Source organism: Anguilla anguilla, chromosome 11 (genome assembly GCF_013347855.1).
Source record: "Anguilla anguilla isolate fAngAng1 chromosome 11, fAngAng1.pri, whole genome shotgun sequence".
NCBI classification, from domain to species: Eukaryota; Metazoa; Chordata; class Actinopteri; order Anguilliformes; family Anguillidae; genus Anguilla; species Anguilla anguilla.
In genome coordinates this window covers 25,053,432-25,077,478 of record NC_049211.1, presented here as the reverse complement: position 1 = coordinate 25,077,478, position 24,047 = coordinate 25,053,432, and the positions used below count along the sequence as shown (strand labels likewise).

At 43.7% G+C, this 24,047-nt stretch overlaps 1 protein-coding gene across 5 annotated transcripts in view; it reads right to left on the bottom strand.

Annotated features, from left to right (window-relative positions):
- LOC118207777 (metabotropic glutamate receptor 4-like) overlaps nt 1–24,047 on the bottom strand; it is a 266,491-nt gene that overhangs the window by 48,491 nt on the left and 193,953 nt on the right. For all 5 annotated transcript variants that reach the window (XM_035381804.1, XM_035381807.1, XM_035381803.1 and 2 more), the window contains 3 exons: nt 23,723–23,858; nt 18,898–19,052; nt 17,528–17,668 (listed from right to left, as the gene is read on the bottom strand). In XM_035381804.1, coding sequence (XP_035237695.1) covers nt 17,528–17,668; nt 18,898–19,052; nt 23,723–23,858 — 432 coding nt within the window. The remainder of the gene's footprint in view (nt 1–17,527; nt 17,669–18,897; nt 19,053–23,722; nt 23,859–24,047) is intronic.

Below are 24,047 nucleotides of genomic sequence, written 5' to 3'. Positions count from 1 at the left end.
CTCAGGATTAGTATTGTCCAAATTTTACAAAGTGGGATGAAGTGTATTTATGAACCAATCCTCAATTATGATACAAAATTGTTATTGCTTATTTATTTTTAAAGACTTCAACAGAAGGCGTAATGTCAAGGACTGTGCATGGACCACTTCACCACTGTGAAGCGGCTGAAAAATGTAAATACAGATTGTTGTTATGAGAGTCAATAGAAATGGATAATTGGCTCTATTTTACATTGGAGTACCAATTACAGTTGGAAATGAGAGAAGCGGTGGGTGCGATAAAATACTTGTTTGGCACTGACACACACAAGCACAGGAAATGCATAACATTTTTTCATTATACATCTATTGACAAAGCAAACCAATTCTAACTTGCCACCTGGACAAAGAGGCTGAAAACTAGAACACTGGGCATGTGGCAGTCCAACTGTGAATCAGAATTTACGATTAGCAAATAAATAATGGAACAGGATGATTGTCTGGAAACTGGCCTAAAGTAATAAATTGCATTTAAGTTCCTTGTTCGCCTGTGGATTGTGAATCTTTAACCGAAAACGGCTCCCTGCTGCTGTATATGCAGCAGTCCTGGGTGTTTTTTTCTCGCTTTAGAGAAAAGGAACCTCGTTCAGGTGAGCGGTAGGAGCAGAGACCAGCATTGCAGGATCCATCAGCCCCGCATCAGAGCCAGGTGTGTGGCAGCTTCCGCGTCCCCCTTCACAGGCCATTAGTGTCTCCACGGTGACACTCCACTGGCACTGCGGCGCGACCGCGGCGGGCCAGCTCTCCGTGCTGTCTGTCGGCGGTTAGGCGTGGGACAGACCCTCTCCTGCCACGAAACCCTAATAACTGCCATGAAAGTGCCAACGTCACTGTGATTGCAGGAGACACGCAAACTACTAACGTGGTTGCTGGCTTCGCTCACACGGCAAACTCACTAAAACTGTACACTCACTCAACTGGAAAACTTTATTTTTTTATTTCGTGTTCAGCAACTTCAGCAATGTTACAGTGTACCAACTATCTTGCTAACCAGATTAATGGTGTTATTTTTTGGCCTTGCAGGTTGTGAATGTTATACTAATGGAAGCTCACAATGGACCAATCAGGATGGTGACAATGGTTGATAAACTTATATGAAGACGAAGGGACAGGAAAATCATTGATGGGATAGCTTACTTTTTGGAGTCTTTAAAAATATATATTCAGTTTAAGTGTATGTTTTTAATTGGCCAAGGTAGTCTTTGCATGCTATGATGATATTTTAGAAGTTTGCGATGACCTGCCAGCTTTACAAAAGAGGGTATAGGCATATCCATAGGATTGTGGTTCAGTGAGAAAATGCACTTAACTCCAAGGAGATTTACAGTTATGTTATTTCCAGAGGCTATACAGTACATATGAATACATTAGGCTAATTTTATAGTGCTTGTTAACAATTAGAAACATAAAAATCAATTTTAATTTAATGCTGGTACTTCTTTCCTTCTGAATTCAACAGCAGCCCAAGCTCTGCACTCGCATGGCTGAGGTCCATAAAGACGTGGGCTGCATCTCAGTTGCATACTTGCGCACAAATGAACAAGTCTGTGCTACTTATAATGCAAGAATGCAAATCCGTTAATTTGACTCTTCTGACCGTAGCAAGAAACACATCTGGGGCAGTAGCAAATGGCAACTGAAAGCTAGCTAGCTGTAGCTATATTACAGAAGAAAATAACAGCTTGCAATACAAATTTGTTATGAAGGGATGTTAGCATAGTTTTATTTATAAAGTATACAGGAAACATTCTTCAGCGGTATGCATTTTAAGGTGCAAGATGAGAGAAAATGTGATGTTCAGCTCAGTGTTTGCAGTCAGAGACATACCATTTGCACTGTCAGACATTCATAGACAAAGGTGTAAAATGGAAAGTCCTGCCATGTGTTTCTTCCACCCATGAACTCAGCCAGCTCATCCACTCATTATCTCCTATTTGGAGAATTGTGCTAATTAGCTAATTCAGGTGATTGGAACAAAATACTTGGGAGGACTTTTACATACTGAACCTGGATTTTCCACCTCTGCTTATAGAATCACTACCAGGATAGTAACTGACAGAGGACATAGGCCAGGCCATCATTGTAAATAGATTCAGATTTTAATTGATCTATCTGTTAAAATAAGGGCACAGTTAATATAATAAAAAACATAGGTTCTTTCTTGCTGCAGTGACCAGAAAAATTGCTATTTTTTCCCATATATTTTTCAGTCCTAATTTTCATGATTCATCTTACCTTGAATTTAGAATGGTACCTTTTCCGATTCTGAAAAACAATTTAATCAGAGTGTAAAAACCAAATCCTCTAAAATCATTCTTGTGTAAAATGCTATCAGTTGCTACAGTATACCTTCTGCGCTTTGTATTCTGAAGTGCCTATAAAATGTGTCACTGTTCCACTTAATGCGTTATCTACTGCAGATAGAACTGTGTCATAGAACTGTGTTCTTGCTCAACACTGACGGGCTTGATAATGGTTCTTATCATGGATACGGCGCCTCTTTATCACACATTTCATATTTTAGCTGAATAGATTTACCATAACGAGCGCAATCCAATGTACTTTTGAAAGATCAATATACACCATTTTACTTTTACCTTTTAAGCAAACACTGTCAAGAGGAATGGATGCATGACAATTTAGAGGGATTACAATAATTGCTTTCCCAACGGCAACAACAGTGAGACCTAGCATTAAAGATTATATGAAGCAAAATGTTTGGGTTTGAAATACAGAACCATTCTGCCTGGGAAACATGCTCTATATTCTTGTACAGTCTTGCTCATCGACAGTCAAGACAAAGATGAATCAAGGAAAAACCTAAACAAAAAACTGTACAACACATTTCAAACAAAACCATACAACAGCCATCTCTGTTGCTTTGGAAGAACTAACTAAGCATTGTGGAGGGAAGGAAATACTACACAGGTGCCAAAGTCCCGTGGTACTCTATAGGAGTGCTAGAGTCTGGCAGAGGAACTGAAGTCTAATAGAAATAAACATAAACTCTGGATCAGATTTTTTTTTTTTTGCATTTTCATGCTGTTTATTTCTATTGGACTTGGGGTGCAAAGGCATTCTGTTTTCTGTGCCAAATTATCTCAGTGGTGACATCTCCATACACAAATCGGTCACATGCTCACTTTGCCTATGTTTTCCACTAGCACTGTCATCAATCACTACCATAGTCTCCACATACCTTTCTCCTCTTCTTCTTATCCATCTGTGGTCCTTTTTAGCCCTTAAATTTCTCAATTCAGAGTCAGCGACTCTACTCGAGTTCCTTATTCACCTTGATCTCTGTCTTTATGTCCCTGCAGCTCAATCAGCTCCCCTGCTGCGACAGCCAACCATAATGCCTGGCCTCCTGCACCCGTTAGGCAGTCAACCCAAAAGGCTGGACTGCACACATCTGTATGAGGTCTGCAAGGTCAGATCAATGCTCCTCAGATGATCAGAAATGATTTGAAGTAATTATCTGATGATGATACTCCAGCAATGAGAACACAGCACTCTGTTGCTTACTGGGTACTTAAGCAAACTGCAATCCTCCCATTTTGGAGCTATGAGCACAAAGGAGCAGAAGAGCCTATAATCTGTTCGATTCCCAGTCTGGGTGGCGTAAGTGGCCGAGTGCTCGAGAGGAGGCTACAGATAGAGATGGAGCCTTTCGATTGGCTCTGCTCCGCTCAGGTTCGGCGAACATTCAGCGTTTATCGATCCGGGGACATCATCAAGGCGAGCCTTGTGGGCTATAAAGAAAGGAACAACACAGATGTGCCTGGGCTGTGCGCTCTGACACACAGAGAACCCTCTGATCACGCTTCGTTCATTACCCTGCCGCTATAGTCCCCCTCTGGCATTACACATGCCTTCTTTGCCAGGCACCCACAAGCTGAGAAAATATTCGCTTATTTTATATATGGACATATTGTTTATCGAGATGGAAACATATTTACTATTCAGGTTAAGCATCATTCTCAAGGGCTCAAAAGCAGCGCCTCGCATGAGTTTTGAATCGGCAACTGCCGAATTGCAAGCCCAGTTTCCCCAGCACTACATCACACTGTTGCCATTATTTCAAAATAATGTCAGTTTGAAGGGCATCCTTACTGACCTCAGCTGTTAATGCTGCCTCTGTCCCTGTCATTCTCATTTGCCCCAGTGTTTTACAGTATGCTTCATTAGATATGAGTTGGAGAAGTATGATAGCGTCTCACATTCTGCCTCCAGGGACTATTAATGATGACACTGTCTTTATGATCCCCGTGTGCTGTGCTTCTCTAATCAAACAGTTAGAGATGTTGACCTACAGTAGAATACATACTACTGGGTTAGGAAATTGAACATTAAACACCCACCCTGACAACCAAAGGGAATCATACCCGTTGAAAAACATGGCAACTGAGTTTGTCTCAGATTTAAAGTGGTTATTTCAATGAAATATTATTTCAATGGTAATGAAAAGCAGCCTTGGCGGAGTGGCTGAATATCACAGTCTGTGCAGACGCAGGCAAAAGCGTGGCACAAACGCGGCTGCGCAGGCTCGCACTGCCATCCGTCCAGCTTCGCTAAGCTCTGGAGAGCCGGTGGCTAATTCCCTCCAGGGCACGACAGGCCATTCTCAGTATATTAAGGCTTATGTATGGTGACACGACTCACCTGTAGATAAATGGAGGTCTACACACCATGCGCAAAACTACAATTAGGCCTGTGAATGACAGCAAGCAGGTTATGCCCCCCCACTTCTTTCCTGTTTCCGGGCAGCAAAATGACAGACTTCCAGATGAGGGATCCCAAACCCTGGTCCTGGAGAGCCATAAAGGAACACCATAGAAACAAGGTGGAGGAGGTAACAGTGCAGCCAAATGTCTTAATTGATTAATTAATTGTAACGAGGAAGCCCAGCTGACCTGGTGGCTCTGCACAAACAGGATGGCAGATCCCTGTTCACGGCTGCTGCAGACTCCTGGCTTGTTTCTCAGACCAGACACGCAGCATGGAGTTTGATTTACACAGACAGTGTGATCCCTTCATTTCTCTTTTCACTACGAGTGCACACAGCAGTAATCGGATATTAAAACTGCAGGACCGGACGCTTCTCTCTATTGCACATTTTGTGCTTTGTCCTACCCTGTTACTGTTCATCACCATCTTATAAGACAACTAGGTCGTTTAGGCAAAGTAGTTCCCAGAGTAAGAGATAGGTTGGCCGTAAGTCTAGCGAGCATTTGTAATACTGTGCTTGATGTGTGTGTGTGTTCGATGCATACAAATGAAACCTTTTCCCCAGAGCTCACTTTCAAACACAACTTAGTTTTGCACAGACACTTTTACTCCACTTTGATAAAGCTGCATGATGTAAATTAAAATGTGAAATTAAACAACTGATGTTGGTGAAGACAACAGCTTTTTCTGCTCTTAAAGGAACTTTCTCATTTTCTCTTGTACACTTTATCATCCAGTTGTATTTTTTCAATGTTCTCCCCCCACATGCATTACATCTGATTACAGACCTTGAAAAAAAGTCACCATAAGAAAGCCTCCATTACTGAGGCTGCAACACTTTGTGTCTGTAATTTGATAACTATAGCTGTGATTGGGGATTTGGCATCCTTCTCGGCATAATTGCCATTATAAAGTCAGTTGTGCATTAAAGCCCTAGTCTTGCAAGTATGGTTATGTTATTATCAACATTATCATTAGCATATATTATGAAAGTGATATTTCATATAAAATAGAACAGTGTCATTTTCACATACTATAGAGTGTTTAGTAATGCAGTATGTTTGGTCACACATGTGGTGATCTTATCCAGTACTTAGGAATATACGAGTACCACTCATATAAACCTATAATACACTTAGGTATACTGTATATAAACCTTAATACACTTATGACATTGAGAGTTATGAAAGGATGCTGGAAAGTAGTCCTTGCACGGAGCTTTCAAGTATTTATACTAGCAATTACAGAACTGAGATACAGGGTTACTTTAATGCCAAGTAGTTCTGATAGTTGAAAGCAATAAATTCCACATATTACAATGATAACCCCCTTCCACTACCATTCTTTTACTGCTTGGCAGTAGGGTGGCATGTAAAAGGTTCAACAAGGCAGTGGCGTGTTTCTAACCTGAATTATTACTCTCCCATGACATCTATACTCAAGGTAAAAAGCAAGGATGTATATAAACATGAATTAAGTTAAAGTAATTAATATAATTAAGGAGCATAACTCCAGAATCTTATCCCTTGTGTTCAGTTTACTTACAGCTGTGAAACTGTTAGCCTAGGTCAAATATATCCAGGATATTATTGGGATTTTAAAATACAAAAATAAAATTTATATCCTTAACTCATTCCCAAAAAATATAAGCATATGTGGTTACTGGTTCCCATTTACCTCAGTAGAAGTGCCATTCATTTGTGAAGGCATGGGCAGTATAAAGCAAATATAATCAGGAACCACAAATAGAAACTCAAACCAAATTTACACTGGTATAGTCACTGGTTATAGAATACATCTCTCAAAAGTTTCATTCCTAAAAGTTTAAAATGGGAAATGGGTCAATTTGACCCAACCTAAACATAATTGTTAAAAAAGAAAAACTATATACACCCTTAGCTACCATCTCCATTGTGACCACTAAACTGAACCTTTCCCTTTCTCTAACTTATTATTTCCTTGATGTCACAGTGACTAATAGTATTGGGCAAAGAAGCAGTAACATATGCCATTTTGTCCAATCAGAGTGAGCCTTATGGGTTTATTTTTTGTGCACTTTTATTGTTTTGGCCACTCAGCAGACATTACCATTGATCGCTGAGGAGGCACTTTGTGCGAGGGGAAATGTTTTAAACATTTAGGATAGAGAGGTCTGTCATAAGTATCTCAGCGTACAGAGCCGGCTCCAAGAGGCCAACTTTGAGCATTCAGGACAGTTTCTAAGAGGCAGTGGTGCTCCTTGGCAGGTCCCGTAAAACACAGCGGAGATTTAAGGTGGCACTAAACTGCCTTGCGCAAAACTTGCAATTCCAGGGCTGTCAGTCAGATTTGATAAGCGTGGAATAAGCCAGGATGGGGAGAAAAAGGTTAAGAAAAAAAACTAATCTTTTGAGGTTTTACCTCTGTGGCAAAAGAAAGCTAATGGAATTGCTTAATAAAGTGGATTTATCAGTTAGTCGGTAATCAGTAACGGCAGGGGACAGGGCCACTGAATGACAATAAAAATGAACGCTCCCACCCCCTCACCCCCGCCATTTCAGTTCCCATAACAAAGCCAGGCTTTTGTGTCCAAGCAGGGGAGGGGATGGCCCCCCCATCAGAAATCACACGCTGTCTAGTAAAACAGTATTTTTATAGATCATAAATAAAATGTGTTTCAGCGACAGAAGGAACTAACTTTCAAATATATGGGTCGCTAGCATCGGCCGTCACTCGGCAGACAGAAATATAGATCGCATTAAAAGAAATATCTCAAAACAAGAGAGGGGGAAAAAACCTATTCCCTCCCTCCCTCCCTCCCTCCCTCCCTCCCTCTCTCCCTCCCTCCCTCCCTCTTTCCCTCTTTCCCTCCCTCCCTCGCTCGCTCCAGTGTAATTGCGGCGAGACAGATTTGTGTTCCAGAGCCGCGCACCTGTAATGCGTTGCCGAGCGGCTCGGCAGGGAGAAGACATGAAAGGCCGTCACGTCCGAGCGTGTCTGCAGACCGCGCCTCTGTCGCCGCGGCGATGCTTTTGATCAGGGGAGGGGGCGGCGGGGGGGGCTCCTCTCCTCACCGGGAACTAATTAAGACGGATGGGGGTGTCCCTGTTCTCGCCCTTCGTCCCCCAGGAATTGAACCTGAGCCCGTCCGCTCCTCCCCGTTCGTGAATCAATATCAATTACACCTCTTTCGTTCCGTTATAAGACTTCCCCTCTCTGGTTGGAAGCTGCACATACGAAACAACCCCACCCCCAACCCACCCACCCGGTATCTGCCCCTCTCCAGTCAGTTGAATCGATGATGCCTGTCATTTGGCAGGAGAACACTCATAGGACGGAGGCCACTGAACATTGAACAGAGCACGCCTTTAGTGACCGGCCGTGGTGACTCAGACCCCCCGGGGGTCCGTGAGTGAGTTGGTCGTTTTACTCCTCGTCGCAGCCCTGCGGCTGGTCTTACGTCAAAGGCTGACGTGCTCAAAATAGCCGCAGGGCTGTCTCCACCGCTGCATGACATCTCTCCACAAAACTGCCGCAGAACAACGGTCTTATCGGCAGTCGGTTGCCAGGGGTGATCTAATGCTCTGACACTCATTATGGCCCGAGTTCAATCGACCTTTGGCCCCTGTTTTGATACACTATTAAATGAAAGTGTCAGTGTTTTCGTTTCTTCACAAACACAATTTGAAGAAAAAAAGAAAAAAAAAAGAAAAAGAAAAATGTACCCAGACAAACGCCTCTGTATGTTCCAGATTTCTGTTTGTCACAGATGCGATGACAGCACTTTATATATCCAGCCATGCGTGGCGACAATTTGAATGACAGCAGATACCCATGTACAATGTGTCTCAAAGCTGATAATTTGCAGGGGTGAAAAATGCAGTGTAAACTGGTGGAACTGCAATCCAGACAACGCGATGATGAAGCCTCCCATGAAAATGATTAATCTGCAGCGGTGTCTGGCGAAGTAAACGGAGGGCGATCTCCGCAGTGGAGAGCCAGGATTCATAGAGCTGTCCGATCCAGCGAATCAGGCTCTGACAGCCGAGCTACGCTCATTACCAGCCGAGCAGAAATGATCTGACGCAAATCTCACAGTATGCTGGAACTGTACGTTTTCTCACTTCTGTTTTTTTTCCCGTCCAATTTATCTCTCTCTGCCCGTTTGTCAGGTTAGGCAAGGACGGCCCAAGCAGTTGGCGATGTCCGTGCCTGTTTCTCCTATCTCAGGGGCTGGGGTTTCGTTGACCTCAGTAGCTCTCAAATCTGTAGTTCACAGGGAACAGGACCTGATGACACCAGAGGCGTACATGCTAGCTATAGTGCAGAAAAACATTAATTATTAGGATATTGTATTAGGATACGTAGAATGAAGTTTGCAACAATACACATTGACGTCTATGTCTTTTTTTGAAGGAGGGGGGGCATTCCTCAACACTGCCATTCAACCCCTCAAGGAATAGAATACATTTCAGAAGCCCCCTTGGTCAGAAATTTAGCTGCAGAACATTTGTTTTGCATTCTGCTGTACAACTACAAACAGGTGTAACTTTTTCCCAAGGATGTGAGACACCAGGCATGGTTCGGTTGGAAAAGCAAAACGGGGGGCGGGGAGGACCACCGGGGTGCAGTGGAGCTCAAGGCCTCACAGCTGCGGGGTCTTCAGTTAGTCCTGTCTGTGTGTGCGCAGTCAGTAGTCTCCGTATGGTTTTCCCCAAGGTGTTCCAGCCTTCCCACAGGCCAGTGCCGTCATACTGTTGAGGTCAACTGGCATCTCTGCATTGCATGCTCAGAAGCCCATGGGTTGGGATTCCAGCTGGGTCATGGCCCCAGCCTGCATGCCATGTCTGCTGGGTTTGGCTCCAAGTCACAGCACAAAGCAGCCCTCAAATGGGCTGTGTGGAAACTACATGCCGATGAACTTCCCCAGCAATTTCTAATATTCAGTTTGGCACAAATAACTTCTTTCAATTGATTCAGAAAATTGGCACAGAGGGACCATCCCAATGCCTAGATTCAGCAGACCTGGATGACCCAACCCCAGGTTCAGCAGACCTTTATGACCCAACTCCAGGTTCAGCAGACCATGATGACCCAACTCCAGGTTCAGCAGACCATGATGACCCAACCCCAGCTTCAGCAGGCTGCTTCAGAGTGTCTGTGAGTAATGACTAGGTAAAGCTTAGCCTGGTTATCATACTGAGTGGAAAACATTCTGCAGTCAGTTTTTCTCTTTTTACTACCCTGATAGCATGTTATTTTTTAAGGATGAAAAAAGTTTTTGGACCCCCAGGCTGATAGCAACATCTGCATGACCTGGTCTAAATTTGCACCTCTGCCTTTACCCAGGTCTATTCCATGAGCCCTCCCTGATATTTTCCTCTCCTTCTATTCTGGCATGCGTTGCACAGATATCCTCTCATTTCTATTGTGCATGCATTGGGTGTGTCAGTATCGAAATGCTGGCCAAATCCTTAAGCCACCAAATAATCAATCAACCATTGAGCCAAATGCCATTCAAGAAAGGGCCTACTCCAAGTGCTATGGAATAACTTAATACAAATAATTAAAAAATAAACACAGAAACATTTTATACTACAATGACAAATGGAACATATAAAGAACAAAATTATTAAATACAGGATAATATACAGTATGCAAAAAAACTTGCGTTCAATAATCTGACAATAAACCAAATCTCTTGTCTGAGGACACATATTTGACAGTGGGCAGTCAAAACTAAAGTTGTTGCAACTATGATTACAACTTGCCAAGGGAACAGGTAGTTACATTTTGTGTAATTGATTGCTTAATTGCTTGTTTTCGTCATTTCATCACATTGGAGATTGTGAGGGCACATACAGGCTGCTCTGGACAGCATGGGTTCCTAATTACTGGCCCAGTACTAGAATGTAATTGCCTGTGATTTCTTTAATCAACATAATGAACAGAGAGCAATTTCCCCTAATCTACTGTAATGACACGAGTTAGTGCCTCCTGGTCAGGTGGGAGTGGTTCAATGGCTGGCTGTCCTGGTGGTGCCTTTTGCTCTATAATTAATGCACGGGATTAAATGAGCTTTGTGGTTTAGGACCAGACTGCCAGCCCATTGATTGGGCTTAGTAAGGAGCCAAACTTAAGGATTTAGAAAGGAGAACCTCAGTGGCCCATAGTATTGAATCGTCTCGCCGATACTGTAAATTGAACCCTTTAGCCAAAAAAGCAGCAAGCCTGACATCACCTTGCTCGAATACTGATGATGCCCAGATGTTGTCAGCAGGGACTGCATTCCTCAGGTGGCCCAGTTCTATAAGCTGGAGGGCGAGACCTGGGTTGGCAAAGCCAATCAAAACTTTCTCTCTCCCCCATCAAGCATTTCAAGCCAAAGTTACCCAACAGCAAATACCTACACTGTGATAATACTGCCACATACTCATTGTAAACTAACTGAATGAATAAGAATAAGAATAAGAAAAAGATACTTTTATTACTTTTATTTTAAGTAGTGATCTTGACAAGTGTTGTTTTGTTTTATTTTGTCATGATCACAATATACAGTATTTATGACATCATTTTGAGAAAACAGTCCTTCATTTTGTAATATAAAAACGATCAAAACTTGTGTCATGGACTGTAATGGATTCAGTGTTTAGTATAGAAAAATTCCCACTTTTTCTTCCCTTGAGTATTTTCTGTCGCTCTGATCATAATTCAGAAAAGTGGTTAATCTCTCATGAATTCATTAATTAGCAGTTGGCAATTAAACTCACCCCATACTAGAGTCATGTATATATAATTGTGGAGTACAGAGCCAAATCAGTAAGAAATATGTCTGAGTCCCAAACATTATGGAGCTCACTGTGTATATATAGCAGGCAAAGCTGAACAAATCCAACCAGAAAGAGGACACAGTTGTACTCCTCCAGGACCAACAGCTGAAATGTTCTAGTTTGTACTAGTTCATATCTAGCTTCTACAAGCATTGTATAAAGGTTTTTTATTATTCTTATTCTCTTCATACATATTTTTTTGCGCCTTCTAGTTCTTCAAGGGTATGAGCTTGTCAGGGTTAATGCAATGGAAATTTCGGCATTATGTAATCAAAAACAACATGCATTGTAAACCGTGTGTTGCAAGATGTTCTGTACTCAATGTTCTGGTTATACCTGTGACATAATGTGCTATTTCCATAACAGGCATTTAAGTCTCCCTGTCCCCAAAAAAACTGTAATATAAAGTGTCCTGTTTTTAAGATTATTTCACAAGCAGTAATAATATTACCTATGGAAGAGAACTGCTGCTGTTGAACCAGCACATTTTTTAAGTCCAAACTCACATGAAACAGATAAATGGAGGGAATTATCATGCAAATATGACTTAGATCATTTTTATTTCTTGCCTATGCACTCCTTGAGTTTTATGTAAGCTGAGAGGCAATAGGTACAACAGCAGCATGTGTTGAAATTATTATTGGCACTATATTTGGTAAGGATGGTGGTCATAATGTAAGTGAGCATTGGAAGGTAGAACTAAAAGACAGCAACAGCCTTTTCATTAGGAATTGACTTATTTCAATTTTAGCTGTGACTCATACAACATACATTTCAACATTGCCTTTTTTGAGAAGACTATAAAAAGGATGCTTCTACAGCGCTGTGTTTATTCATTTTAAAGATCAATAGGACAGACAATACTGAAGATTGTCCTTGCAAAACTATGTTTAACTGTGAATCAAGAGTCATTCTTTTTTATCTTCCTTGGTGAGACTTTGCAGTGTCAATTCTTCATATGAAGGAGTCAAAACTCACTATGACTTTGGCCTGAGCTCTGATAGAACTGTGAACGCACAAAAACAGTCATCAAAGGCCAGAGTCCTTCATCACAAACAAGCTTCACTTCATTTTCCAGAAGAAAAGCTGCATCATTTTTTTTTTAAAAGACCAAACTATTCAGACAGAAATACACAACAGCACCAAACCAAATTTTATATTTATTTTTTGTCCTTTTTCCCTTGATGTCAAGTCAGTGTATAATACAAAGTTAAATATTTACAACTTAAGTTGGCCAATATCACAGCAGGAGAGCAGTTTATGAAAATTCCAACCATGGAGATCATAAGAGAATACTTGAATTCTGTTCTCCCACTGTTAAATCGGTTGACACTAAATGAGAAAGCTAGTATTTAAGATGTTCCTTTAAAAGGTTATTAATGGTTATTAGTGCCAGTTGATCACGCTCGTTTAAAGAATTTAATTGTTGTTGCAGACAGATGCCCACGGTGCACAGGAAAGACGTAAGAGCCCTAATTCCCCACTCCCTGCAGAGGTAAAAAGTCCAGAGGCGTCAGTCGATGAGCAAAAAAGGAAGCCAGGAACTATTTGGCTCAAGAGGCAGCACCACACAAACTTCACCTATTAATGGGATGTGTGTGACAAACCACTTTGCACTACTGATTTTTTTCTTTCCTCAAATACAGTTACATTTGTGTTACACTTTAAAATCCCAGTCAAATGGACAGAAACACTGGCAGAACGTCTGACAGATTATAAAACTAACAGCTGTCAACTTTAGTTGTAAATGAAATATATGCCCTGAACCATGGAACTGGTGGGCATGGGTATGTTTATGATCCATTTTGAGAGGGGGGTGGGCGGGAGGGGGTGGCTATCACTGTGAGATTTTAGGGAGTCTGTTTTGACTTTCTGTGTAGAACACATGGAGAGAGCCTCATAAGTTATAAGATTGCGTGCCACCATCTTTGACGCAGAAACGGAGTGCTAAACACAACTTCAATGCTCTGCTCCAAACTCCACAAAAAGACATTCAGCTACAGTGTACTTGCCCCTCCAAGACACTTCCAGCCCAGGATATGGTGCTGCACTGCCAAACAAAGGGGTCACTGTGCACAAATACCTGCTTCTCATTTCTGCACACTGACCAGGAACCCCTGGTCTGATGGCAGGAGGAATAACAAGAGAAAAAGGGAACATTAAATTTCAGAGAGACAGTTTTTGATGGTATGTTTCCAGTCTTCGCTTTCATCTTCTCTAACCTCCAGAAGACCTCCCAGAAACAAAATTGAAATAATTTTTTTTCCCAATTTCGTTTAATTTGAAGAGAGGAAACACAGCCTGTGTTGTAAGATGTTGTCATGACAAGAAAGCTAAATGGGGGTGCATTAAGGAAAAGAAAAAGCCTCTTTATTTAGCTGGTAATATCTCCAAAGTAGGCACGCGTGCATTGAAGATCATTTTAAAAAGTGTCTCCCGCTGACAATCTCATATACCAGCCAAGTTGTCTGTTAAAATGCTTGGTTTGGCATAAAATATGCAAGAATGAGAGCCGCTTTCATTTAAATGATTAAAATCCCACTTGACAGAACTTTCATTTGTCCGTAATTAGAATCAAAATTTTACTGGGTCAGAACTTCGTAAAACCTGCTTTTGCAATTTATTGGTGTAATTCTGAGCATTGATCATTCAAACAACCCTATTATCATTGGTTTTCACATCAGTCACAATAGGATATATAAAATGAAAAATCTTGTTTATTGCACATGCAAACACGCTGCCTTAGAAAGTACAGGTAGTTGTGCATTCATGCTGCCAGTTAAATCACTGCTTCCTTGTTTCATTTGCTTGCTTTTTGTTTTCTTTTCAATCATTCACAGCTCAAGATCAGGGCATCTACAATAAACATAAATGTGAACAGTGATTGCAGTGGACCATTTGGATGCTACTCATTTCTGAGGAGTATTCCGATAGTGGCCAACACAGCAGTGATAGAGTAAGCCATTTCTGACAAGAGTAGTATCCCACACATTCTGAGCATAATTTTTTATACAATAATCTTGTGACAACAGGTGTTGTCCGTTTCCTCAATATTACAGATTTTTGGTATTTTTATTAACATGGTAAGTATATAGTACATGTACATTTGTCTTCTCTATAGTTCTGTCAAAAGAATCGGACAGAGCTTGTCAGAGCCCATGAAAGTAGCTCTGCAGATTGCGACCTGATAACAGAGCATCTGAAATAGACCTGCGTATTTCTCCCCACTCCAGCCTGAGCATCTCTTTCCACATCGCCGTGCTCCATAATGAAAAATACATTTATATGTCAGATACACACACACAGCCGTCTCAGAATCTCTTGAATCATCTCTCCTCCTTTCAGCTGTGCTGCCGGAGCATTTCACGCCATTGTATCTGGCCGCGGATTGAGTGACACTTGGGCCCAGGTTGCTAGTGGAGACCGACGCACGGCCTGCCAGATCGGGCCCGGCCGTCCTCGCACGCAGAACCGATCGCAGAGTGCAGGTTAGGACACGGTAGCCCCGGGCACAGCGGCACAGGCGGCGGGCGCTGTGCCACGCGGGTCACATTTCGCTCGATTTTACGAGGAGCGCTTTAGCAGCACAACTCCCATGACTGCCGCCAGTCAGAATCCATCTACGTCTCTTCCGCCTGCCTCCCGAAAAAATACAAAAACCGATGCATTTTTAATGCGCCGCTTCCACAAACCGCACCTGCACTGCAGCTGACGTGCTTTTCATGATTTCTTCAATTACAAAACATTCGACTCCTTTACGGATTATTTACCTTTATGCGTTCAAATAGCCCGTGACTACCGCGATCGAGCGGAATGCTGGTGCTGCGGCCCGAATTTCCCATCAGCCTATCGGGGAGGCGGGGAGCGGGCAGATTTCCCAGCATCCTCTGTCCCCAGTCAACAGCAAATGAAAGATTCACTTAGGGACCGGTTTGAGCCGAGTGGCTGTTCGGCATAATTGGCCGAGCGCTCCTCTTTTTTTTTTGGCGCGGTGCGCCCACGCAATCCTGCGGTTGTGCGGCTCGAAGCCGAGCTTCACAGCTGGGAGCAGAACCGTCGCCATTTCAAACAAAACACATTAAACACCACAGACAAACGCTCTAAAAAGACATCTGCTGCCGCTACGCCTGGATCCCTCATTTATTTATTTATTTACTGATTTTTTTTCATAACTCCAAATTTTAGGTGACATCTTCTGGCTTCAGAAATCTACCCGCATTCTCTACAGTATGAGTCATACAAACTGCGCGCTGCCTCTTTAAACAATGCATTGAACAGAAATTCAACTGGTTCCCTATCCAGAAAGTTCTTTTTCAACTAAAAAAAAGAACAAACCTACAAGCAAGCGCCTTACCGCCCTACTCGGACCCTCGCAGCCCCACAGGCCGGCGCTGAATCCGAGGCCGGCTTCACGCTGGCTCGATAATTGACTGCGCACGCCAGACAGAAATGCGGCAGCTCAGATGTGGCCACTCTTATTTCACCTAATCAAACGCAGAGTATGAGACTCACTCCAGCAAATCAATCGCCCTTGTCAAAGCGCCGTGGCGACGGCGACGCCGGCCCTGGGAAGCGAAAGACAGGCGCTCGAGGAGTGCCCATTGATTTTAATGGCGGCGAATCCCGTCTCTAATGCGCTGATTGTATTTGCCGTTAATTATGTTTTGGGGCGAGGGGCAGCGGTCGCGCGTGGCTGATTGCTATTGTGCGACGGTGAAGACCGGACTCCGGGAGGTCGACCAGAAGGACTTGCTTGGACACTTAATCATGTTTGAAGGAGCTGCGGTAAATTGTCATCTCCAGGCAAAAAAAAAAAATAAAAAAATAAAAAAATGCAAAAAACCATGTAAATCCCCCTGGCTCATGAACGGCATATCCCTCCCTCTGGAGCTGGGTAACTAAATAAGCTGTGTGGCAGGGCTGTTGAGTTGCTGTAGTCTAGAGGTCCCTTTGCGTTTGCTGTTATAATGAAACCAATTCGTTTTGTTGGTAATCCCTTCATAGGAACGGCTATCCCTATGGTAAATGCACTCCAGGCAAATAACATTGCATAATTTTTCTTCGCAGTACTCAAACTTGCTGCTACGCTACCAGCGGAGGTCAAACGTGGCGTTGTTCGTTTCGAGCGGGCGTAGTTTGTAGATGAAAAAGCCTCGAGCAGACAGAAAAGGGTCAGAGGTACATTAACTGCAACCGTACTGATGGTTTCAAGTTTGGAGAAATTCGTCAAGCCTTCATTTTCCCAGGCAGTTAATAGAGCTTGACCCCATTCGCTGAGAGAAATTTCTGCGGGGTTACAGAGAGCCGAAGCAGACGCAGACACATTAATCCTGGGCTACACACGGACACTGATTGCAACGGCTCCTCCCCTCCACCCCGTCTCCCTGAAGACTAAGCCTCGCTGCCTGCGTGTACGAGTCTTTCCTCATGCCAAGCCCCCGTTTCTTTCATGTTAAAAGCCTCTCTCACTGATCACAGTGTGGTCTTTTGAATTAACTGGGTTTTAATTACTTGAGGGCTAAATTTATTTCTACCCTCTGTTGAGGATAGAACACATTAAGGATGCTTAAAAACTCAGCACCCCATTGATCGATTAAAGCGGTTTATTACATGGTTAACTCACCCCACCTGGCTTCTGGGGTCTAACCAGGCTTAAATACTGCACTTAGGGAGGAATAACCTTGCATTTTTTTCAGGAGTTTTTTTTTTTTTAAACCCCAGTTTAGTTTCATTTTTGCTGTTCCACATTTTTGCCCCTTACATATGAGCTATAAATGTTTAATGTTTGGTCTTGGAATTATGGAAGTTTCTATTTGTTTTTCTTTTAATTAACCAGGGTGATTTAAAAAAAAAAAAAAAAAAAAAAAAAATTATTTTTGATTTAAGTTTAAAAAAAGCCCCTCTCCCGGGGCGCAGTGGGACTGTGTGTGAGCATTGCTGGGGACTCTTACTTGTGCACTTTTTGATCCCGGAGCCTTTCTTCAGGGCGTGCCGGCTCAGCTTGCAGTGGAAGTTATCCTCCCAGAACTCCGCAAACCAGATGTTCCTCCTGTTGTTGTCCAGGGTGCGGCTGATGAAGTAGCGATCGAAACCTGCAGAGACCAGTGAGAGACCGCATGGGACCGAGAGCCACGCCAAAGAGTCCATATCGGACCAAGAGACACCTCGGAGAGTCTGTATCGGACCAAGAGACACCTCGGGGAGTCTGTATCGGACCAAGAGACACCTCGGAGAGTCTGTATCGGACCAAGAGACACCTCGGAGAGTCTGTATCGGACCAAGAGACACCCCAACCAAGAAGTAGGCAGTGCCCTCTAGTAGCTCTCTATCAGCACAGGTGATGGTACACTGGCGTTTGGCTGATGGGCGCTACAGAAGTCTACTAGGGGACAGTTGAGCTGAGGATCGGTCTGCTGAAAGAATGGGAAATAGCTGGCTGAGTGGTCCTGCTGAGTGGTCCTGCCTCTAGCACAGACCTGGCAGCCCGACAGCTGGCACCAGCGGTAATCTGACTGGTGCTTGCTGGCTGGGCCTCAATGCAGGGGTAGGGTTACGACGGTTTCCCCGAGCAGCAGTTTGCAGTAAAGCTTCCACACTTTAACTGCGCTGCAATGTAACTGGCCGTGTAGTCCAGAACTTTACGAGACCACCAATACATTTCAATCATCTAAGGCATATAGAAGACAGATAGCCCTGAGCTTTCTCCCATGAACACATACACACACATTTGTTTTCTATACGTGTACAGGCATTGTAAGCCTGTGTGTGTGTGTGTGTGTGTGTGTGTGTGTGTGTGTTTACCCTGTGGATGCACGTAGTCAATTTTGCCACACTAATACGTTTTTGGCATCTTGCCAAGCTCAAAATTGCTGTCAGATGTGTTTAAGTTGCCAGCCTGTCAAGGCATATTCATGTTCCCTACACAGGGTGTATTAGCCCCAAGTAGTTACTCCTGTGCTTTTCTTTTTGAATTTTGGCAAGCTTGACATTTAGTAGATTAAATAACCTCATCACCTGCATGCAAAAACCTCTCTGACTAATGTACTGATATGTGGCATTACCCCTGGAACTAACAAAGTAATAATAAATGACCCAAAAGCATCCTGAAAAAAACCAAAGGCAAAAAAATCAATCCATGATTCATAATCAATAATCAATTATTCATGACTTAGTATTTTTCTGTCACCCAATCTGTTTATTTGTTTTCTAAAAGCACTCATAAAGAAGAGGATTGATTGTGATGCCTATGGAGCAAAGCCACATTTACAAAACGCACGAAATGTGCAGCCCTAGTAAGCAGGGTGAATTAGTAGCTCTGTACCTCTGACAGACATGCGTTTGGGCAGGATGGTGACCGCCCCTTCTGCCATCTCCTCTTGATGCAGCACTGGGGAGATTTTGGACCCCCAGCTGTCAGACCCCACCCACAGGAAGTGGCCTGTCTGGTTGGCCTTTTTGGCTGCCTGCAGAAGTCGCCTGCAAGAGAACAGGAAGTCATCGCTAGCTTGAGTGTCTTTCATTGAGAAAATCTGTTTGAACCCAAAGTGTGTCCTCAGTCTTTCCACAATATTGCATTTCATTTGCATTGCATCCATCTAGCAGACCCTCTTATCCAGAGATACTTCTCATACAAATTACGTAAGTGCATTCCAATGTGTTAACAACAGCACTACAAAAATGGATCATTTACATTGCATTCATTTAGCAGACGCTCTTACCCAGAGTGACTTACAGTGCTGGAAAATCATAAGAGCATTCACCTGATTAAAATGAGCAAGTGCCAGGCAACATTCCCAGCCAGAATCACTAGTGCATGTTAAGTCTGCTAATCAAGAACAAAAGTACAAATTCTACATACACACCGTAGATACACATGCCCATAACAGGCCCTAACAAAGGCATAAAATCATAAGAATATCACTTTCACTTTCATTCTGCAGTAAATAAAATACGTAGTCTGATGAGATGGGTCCTTCAGTCTGTGTTAGAAAATGGGCACTGAATCAGCCATCCTGACCACTTAGGGACGTTTGTCCCGTCACAGTGAGGAGCGCAAGCTGCCTCAATGTTCCGAAATGGAGAGATTATCAGAACGACTGTGTTAAGAGCACAAGACGCTCATACCGAACATACCGAAGACGCTGAACCGTGCTGCACTCCAGTAATAAGAGAGCAAAGCGTTTAGCACAGACACAGACAGCAAGTGCTTTCTAGGGGCTCGCTCATTTCCGGACCCCAATTTGGGAAGTCAGTCTGGTCTGTCTGACCAGGCCTGCTGCTGCTCTGACAGGTGTGTAGCGAAATTAGCATGAGGCCCGTCCCTCCCAGGTAATTGAGCTCATTACGGAGCGACGGGGGGAGAGCGATGAGCTAGCCAGCCCCCCTGCTGTTTTCCCAGGCCTCGTGCCTAACTGCTCCTCATGCTGCAGCTTCCGCCAGGCTCTGTCTGTGACTGCTGGAAATCAGGGAATGCGTCTTTGCTGGCTCTTTATGGAGAGATACCACCTTTAGAAATCTTGATTTGACTCAACTCTTGACGAGCCTGGATGGGACAAATGGCCTGTCCTCATTATATTCTGATGTTCTAATCAGCACGGGTTAATGGCCTTTGTGTTACTATGCATCTCTCCCTCTCACATTCTCTCTCTCACTCTCTCTCTGTTTCACTGGCAGCCTTCCTGTGTTCCCTAGTTATACTTACATTTTACACTGGAATAACGACATTGGTATATTCTGAGCAAAACAGCGAACAAGCTCTTTATAAAGCCAAGAACATCATGAGTGTAATATCTAAATACACAAAATGTCTGTGTTTACGCACCTCCCGGCTGCTTCCTCAAGCAAACACACAAAAGCGTATGCCAATCTTCAAAAATAAAAAATAAAAATGCATATTCCTGCAGCTCAAATGACGCTCTTGTTTTACGTGGTAGCCTGCTCTCCGGACTCAGTGGGAGTCTGTTTTGTTGACAGTCAATTCCAATCTCCCTCAAAGCCATTTACTAAGTAATCTGTGCTGGTGATTTTCATTGGACACTAGGTGCCTGCAAGGTTGTGCTGCATGTTAAATAAGAAATTTTCCTGAAGGCTAACAGGAAATATATTAATAAACAGATCCCATAATGCTGCTTCATTTCTGGTTCACAGTGACAATAATTGCATGATTTAAAAACAGTGTTTGAAGGTCAGTAATAATTATGTCTGTAAATTTTCTGTGTTTTTCCATAACATTATACAACAGTAGCACCCTGCCTCTCCCTCACATTAAACTAGAGCATGCATGTTCTATGCTGGGGCTCACTTTTAATTGCAATTATGCTGTCTTCTTTGAAGATTTGATGATAATGTATTTCACAACAGTGTAATATGTGGAGTATCTTCAAACTACAATAATAGGTCCAGCCAAACACCTTTCCTTTCAAAAAAAATAGTGATTAAGCCATAAATAGTTAGAACTTCTCCCTGTTCAATTAACTTTTAGTCATTCAATTGTATTTTCATATAGATGTAATGACATGTAAGGGCTGTTGCACAATGAAAAGGGCAGGTTGTGGATTTTTACTCATATACAGCGTGACTGATGTTATATAGCATGCCTGCGGTACCAGGGAAGACAAAAGGAAGAGGATTGGTTGCACACGTCCCACGGCCCTGGGTAATTACAATGCACCCCTGACTATCACCGAATATGAGAAAGGAACATTGGATTCCACTGTTCTCATCATGCTATTTCCAGGTGGTCTCTTGAAGTCCACTGAGATAAATTCTCACTTTGAACAACAGAACGAATTGAAAACCGTGTGTGTGCGTGTCTGTGTGTTTGTGAGACTGTGGCCTTGCATATAAGCGTTGTTTTCCAATCTATTTCCTTTCCTTGTTATTTTTTTTAAATGTTGGCCCAAGCAGCATATTGACTCGATGTCTTTATTCATGAATGCATTAGGACAGTGGCTCCTGGGTGCTTCTCTTTAAAAATAGCCTGCTCCAGCTGGATGGGTGGAGTCTGGTACCTTGTGATGTCAGGGAGACAGGTGCAGGGGAGTACTAGAGGTCCTGCCAAATTTTATTTATTTATTTATTTATTGTCGGCTTCCAATAATGCAACAATAATTTTACATTTAGGCTATTAGAAAAGCCTGCTATATGACTGCTAATTAGCCACTAATTAACATGAGACAATTAGAGAATACACAACACGATGGCCTTGTTCTATGGAAATAAGGCCAGTGAAGGCCAGTCAGGAGGTAAACAGATTCGCGGGGAGAGGAGAAAGATATGGAACAGCGAGAAAAGCTCAAGCGTAGCAGCATGGGAAATGTAACCTTATTACAAATGTGTGTTTCTCAACTTTGCAATCCTGTTTTTGTCATATGATCTTATTACCAGAGCCGACTCGGAGCTTTAAAATACCAGCGTCGCCAAGCCTTTTAGCGACAGACACATTAATCTGCTTTTCTTTAGTGCATTTAGTTTCGTGCACACCTTAAAAATAAGTCTGATGTCATCGTGAGCAGCACGCTAATCGCTGCCCGTATAGCAAGTTTGATGCGTGAACCGCAAACGGATTTTCTCATTTCTCGTCTATTTGAATCGACGTTTCTAAAATTCTACGCTGTGCACACGGAGCAGATTTAGCCAGCCCTTTCCTCGGCTCCGGTTTGCCCACCCCGCGGCGTGATGTTTTCGGAAGCGGGCGCTCGCGCTGTGATGTTTTTGGAAGCGGGCGCTCGCGCTGTTTGTGATGCCGCGTGCCATGCGGAACAGATGCGTCTGCGCCCGCAGCCTTTCGGAGCGCTCCGCGCCGCGGCGTGTTTGGGAACCCGCCGCTGTAGTCGTTAGAAGAGGAGCACACATCTCATGCATTATCCAGGCGCGCATCCTCTCCTCCACGTTCATCAGCACCTGGGTCTTCTGAGCACACAACGAAATTCCAAGATTTGCAGACCCTCACGGCGAGAACGGCTTCTGCTCCGAGCGTATCGAAGTCGGAAAGGGGAAAACCCAAAATGTCAAATTCTCAGGTTAAAGAGGAGATATTCAATTACAAACAGGGCTGCCAGCAACTCAGCCTAAATGAACTTATGCGCTTAATGTGAAATGCCACACTCAGGATTTTCTCAGACCTGAGGTAAAATGAAATACTGTTCTACGCTGTGGCTTCTGTTGACCTGACCATGCCCCCATCCCATAAGCCCTTTGCACCCTGGCCCCTTCAGGCGGCCTGAATGGCGGCTTCCTCACGCCGCTCTCCCGCTCCGGGGGGCTGCAGAAGTTAGCGGTAGTCACGCGGAGGCGAGGGCTGCGAAGCCACACGCAGCTCAGAACGCAACACGAGGGGAACACAAGAGAGATTAGCCTCAAATTAATCCTGTTAGGGAAGGGAAAATGAGCAGGATGAAACGGTGAGCGGGGAGGGACGCCCACACGCGAGGAGGCCACCACAATAAAGAGCGTGCTTGCCTTGCCGCGGGGACTGTCAAATGACCACGCTCTGAAAAGAGATTAAAATTACAGCAGACCGTTCCACTGGCACACCACAGTAATTATACAACACCAGATGCCTGAGAGTACTGCACTTAATTTCCCCATCAAGACTGATACTATGGGAGAGCCTGCATATGAAATATTGTGCTTGAGGCTTTGGCAACTTTGAGTGGGTGTGCAAAGACTTGGAAAATTGTTTTCGATACCACTCGGAAATTAAATATGGGCACTCTATTATCCTCCATATTTCTTCAGTGGGAGGAACACCTGGCTGTAACAAGTAGCCACATCTCCAGTCAGACCAGCCAGGTTCATACAGCCGCATGCATTCTGGCTCATGTGCTTCTCCACCGCCAGGCCTCTTTGGTGTTCACATCATACTCCCACAGAAAGATAGTTGCTAATGTCCGCAAGCTAGCTGTGATAACCGTACCCTTGACCATAACCGTGCCCCTTTACCCCAACTGGATTAAGGAGGACCTTGGGGACTATAAGGGGCAGAGAAAACACGATTACAGAACCTCCGAAGCCTAGGGGTAACTGCAGAAAACGGACAATCACTGGGCCACGCTTGCTCTTCTGGCTGTGGCACGGCTTTGGAAGCGCTAATGTGGTTTTGTGTCTCGTCCCCACCCGATCGCACCCTGTGGGCTTTCACTCACCTGATGTCATCCTCGTTGGCGAACAGGATGACGACGCGGGCATTATGGTTCTCCCGGAGACGGCGGATGATCTTGTCGAACTCTCCAGACTTCGGCTCACGGGGAATCTTCACAGACTGGGCGATACACACACCTCCTGAGAGAGACAGGAAGAGAGGGAATATGTGAACATGCTGATATAGGGAGGATCCATATTTGATATATGGGGCATACAGGTCTGACTGGGAGAGAACAGATGGGGCCTACAAATCCAATTTGTTGATTGAAAAAAAGAGAGGGGGTAGAACAAAAGGGGAAAAGAGTAGTGAGAGTGGGTACCCTGTGA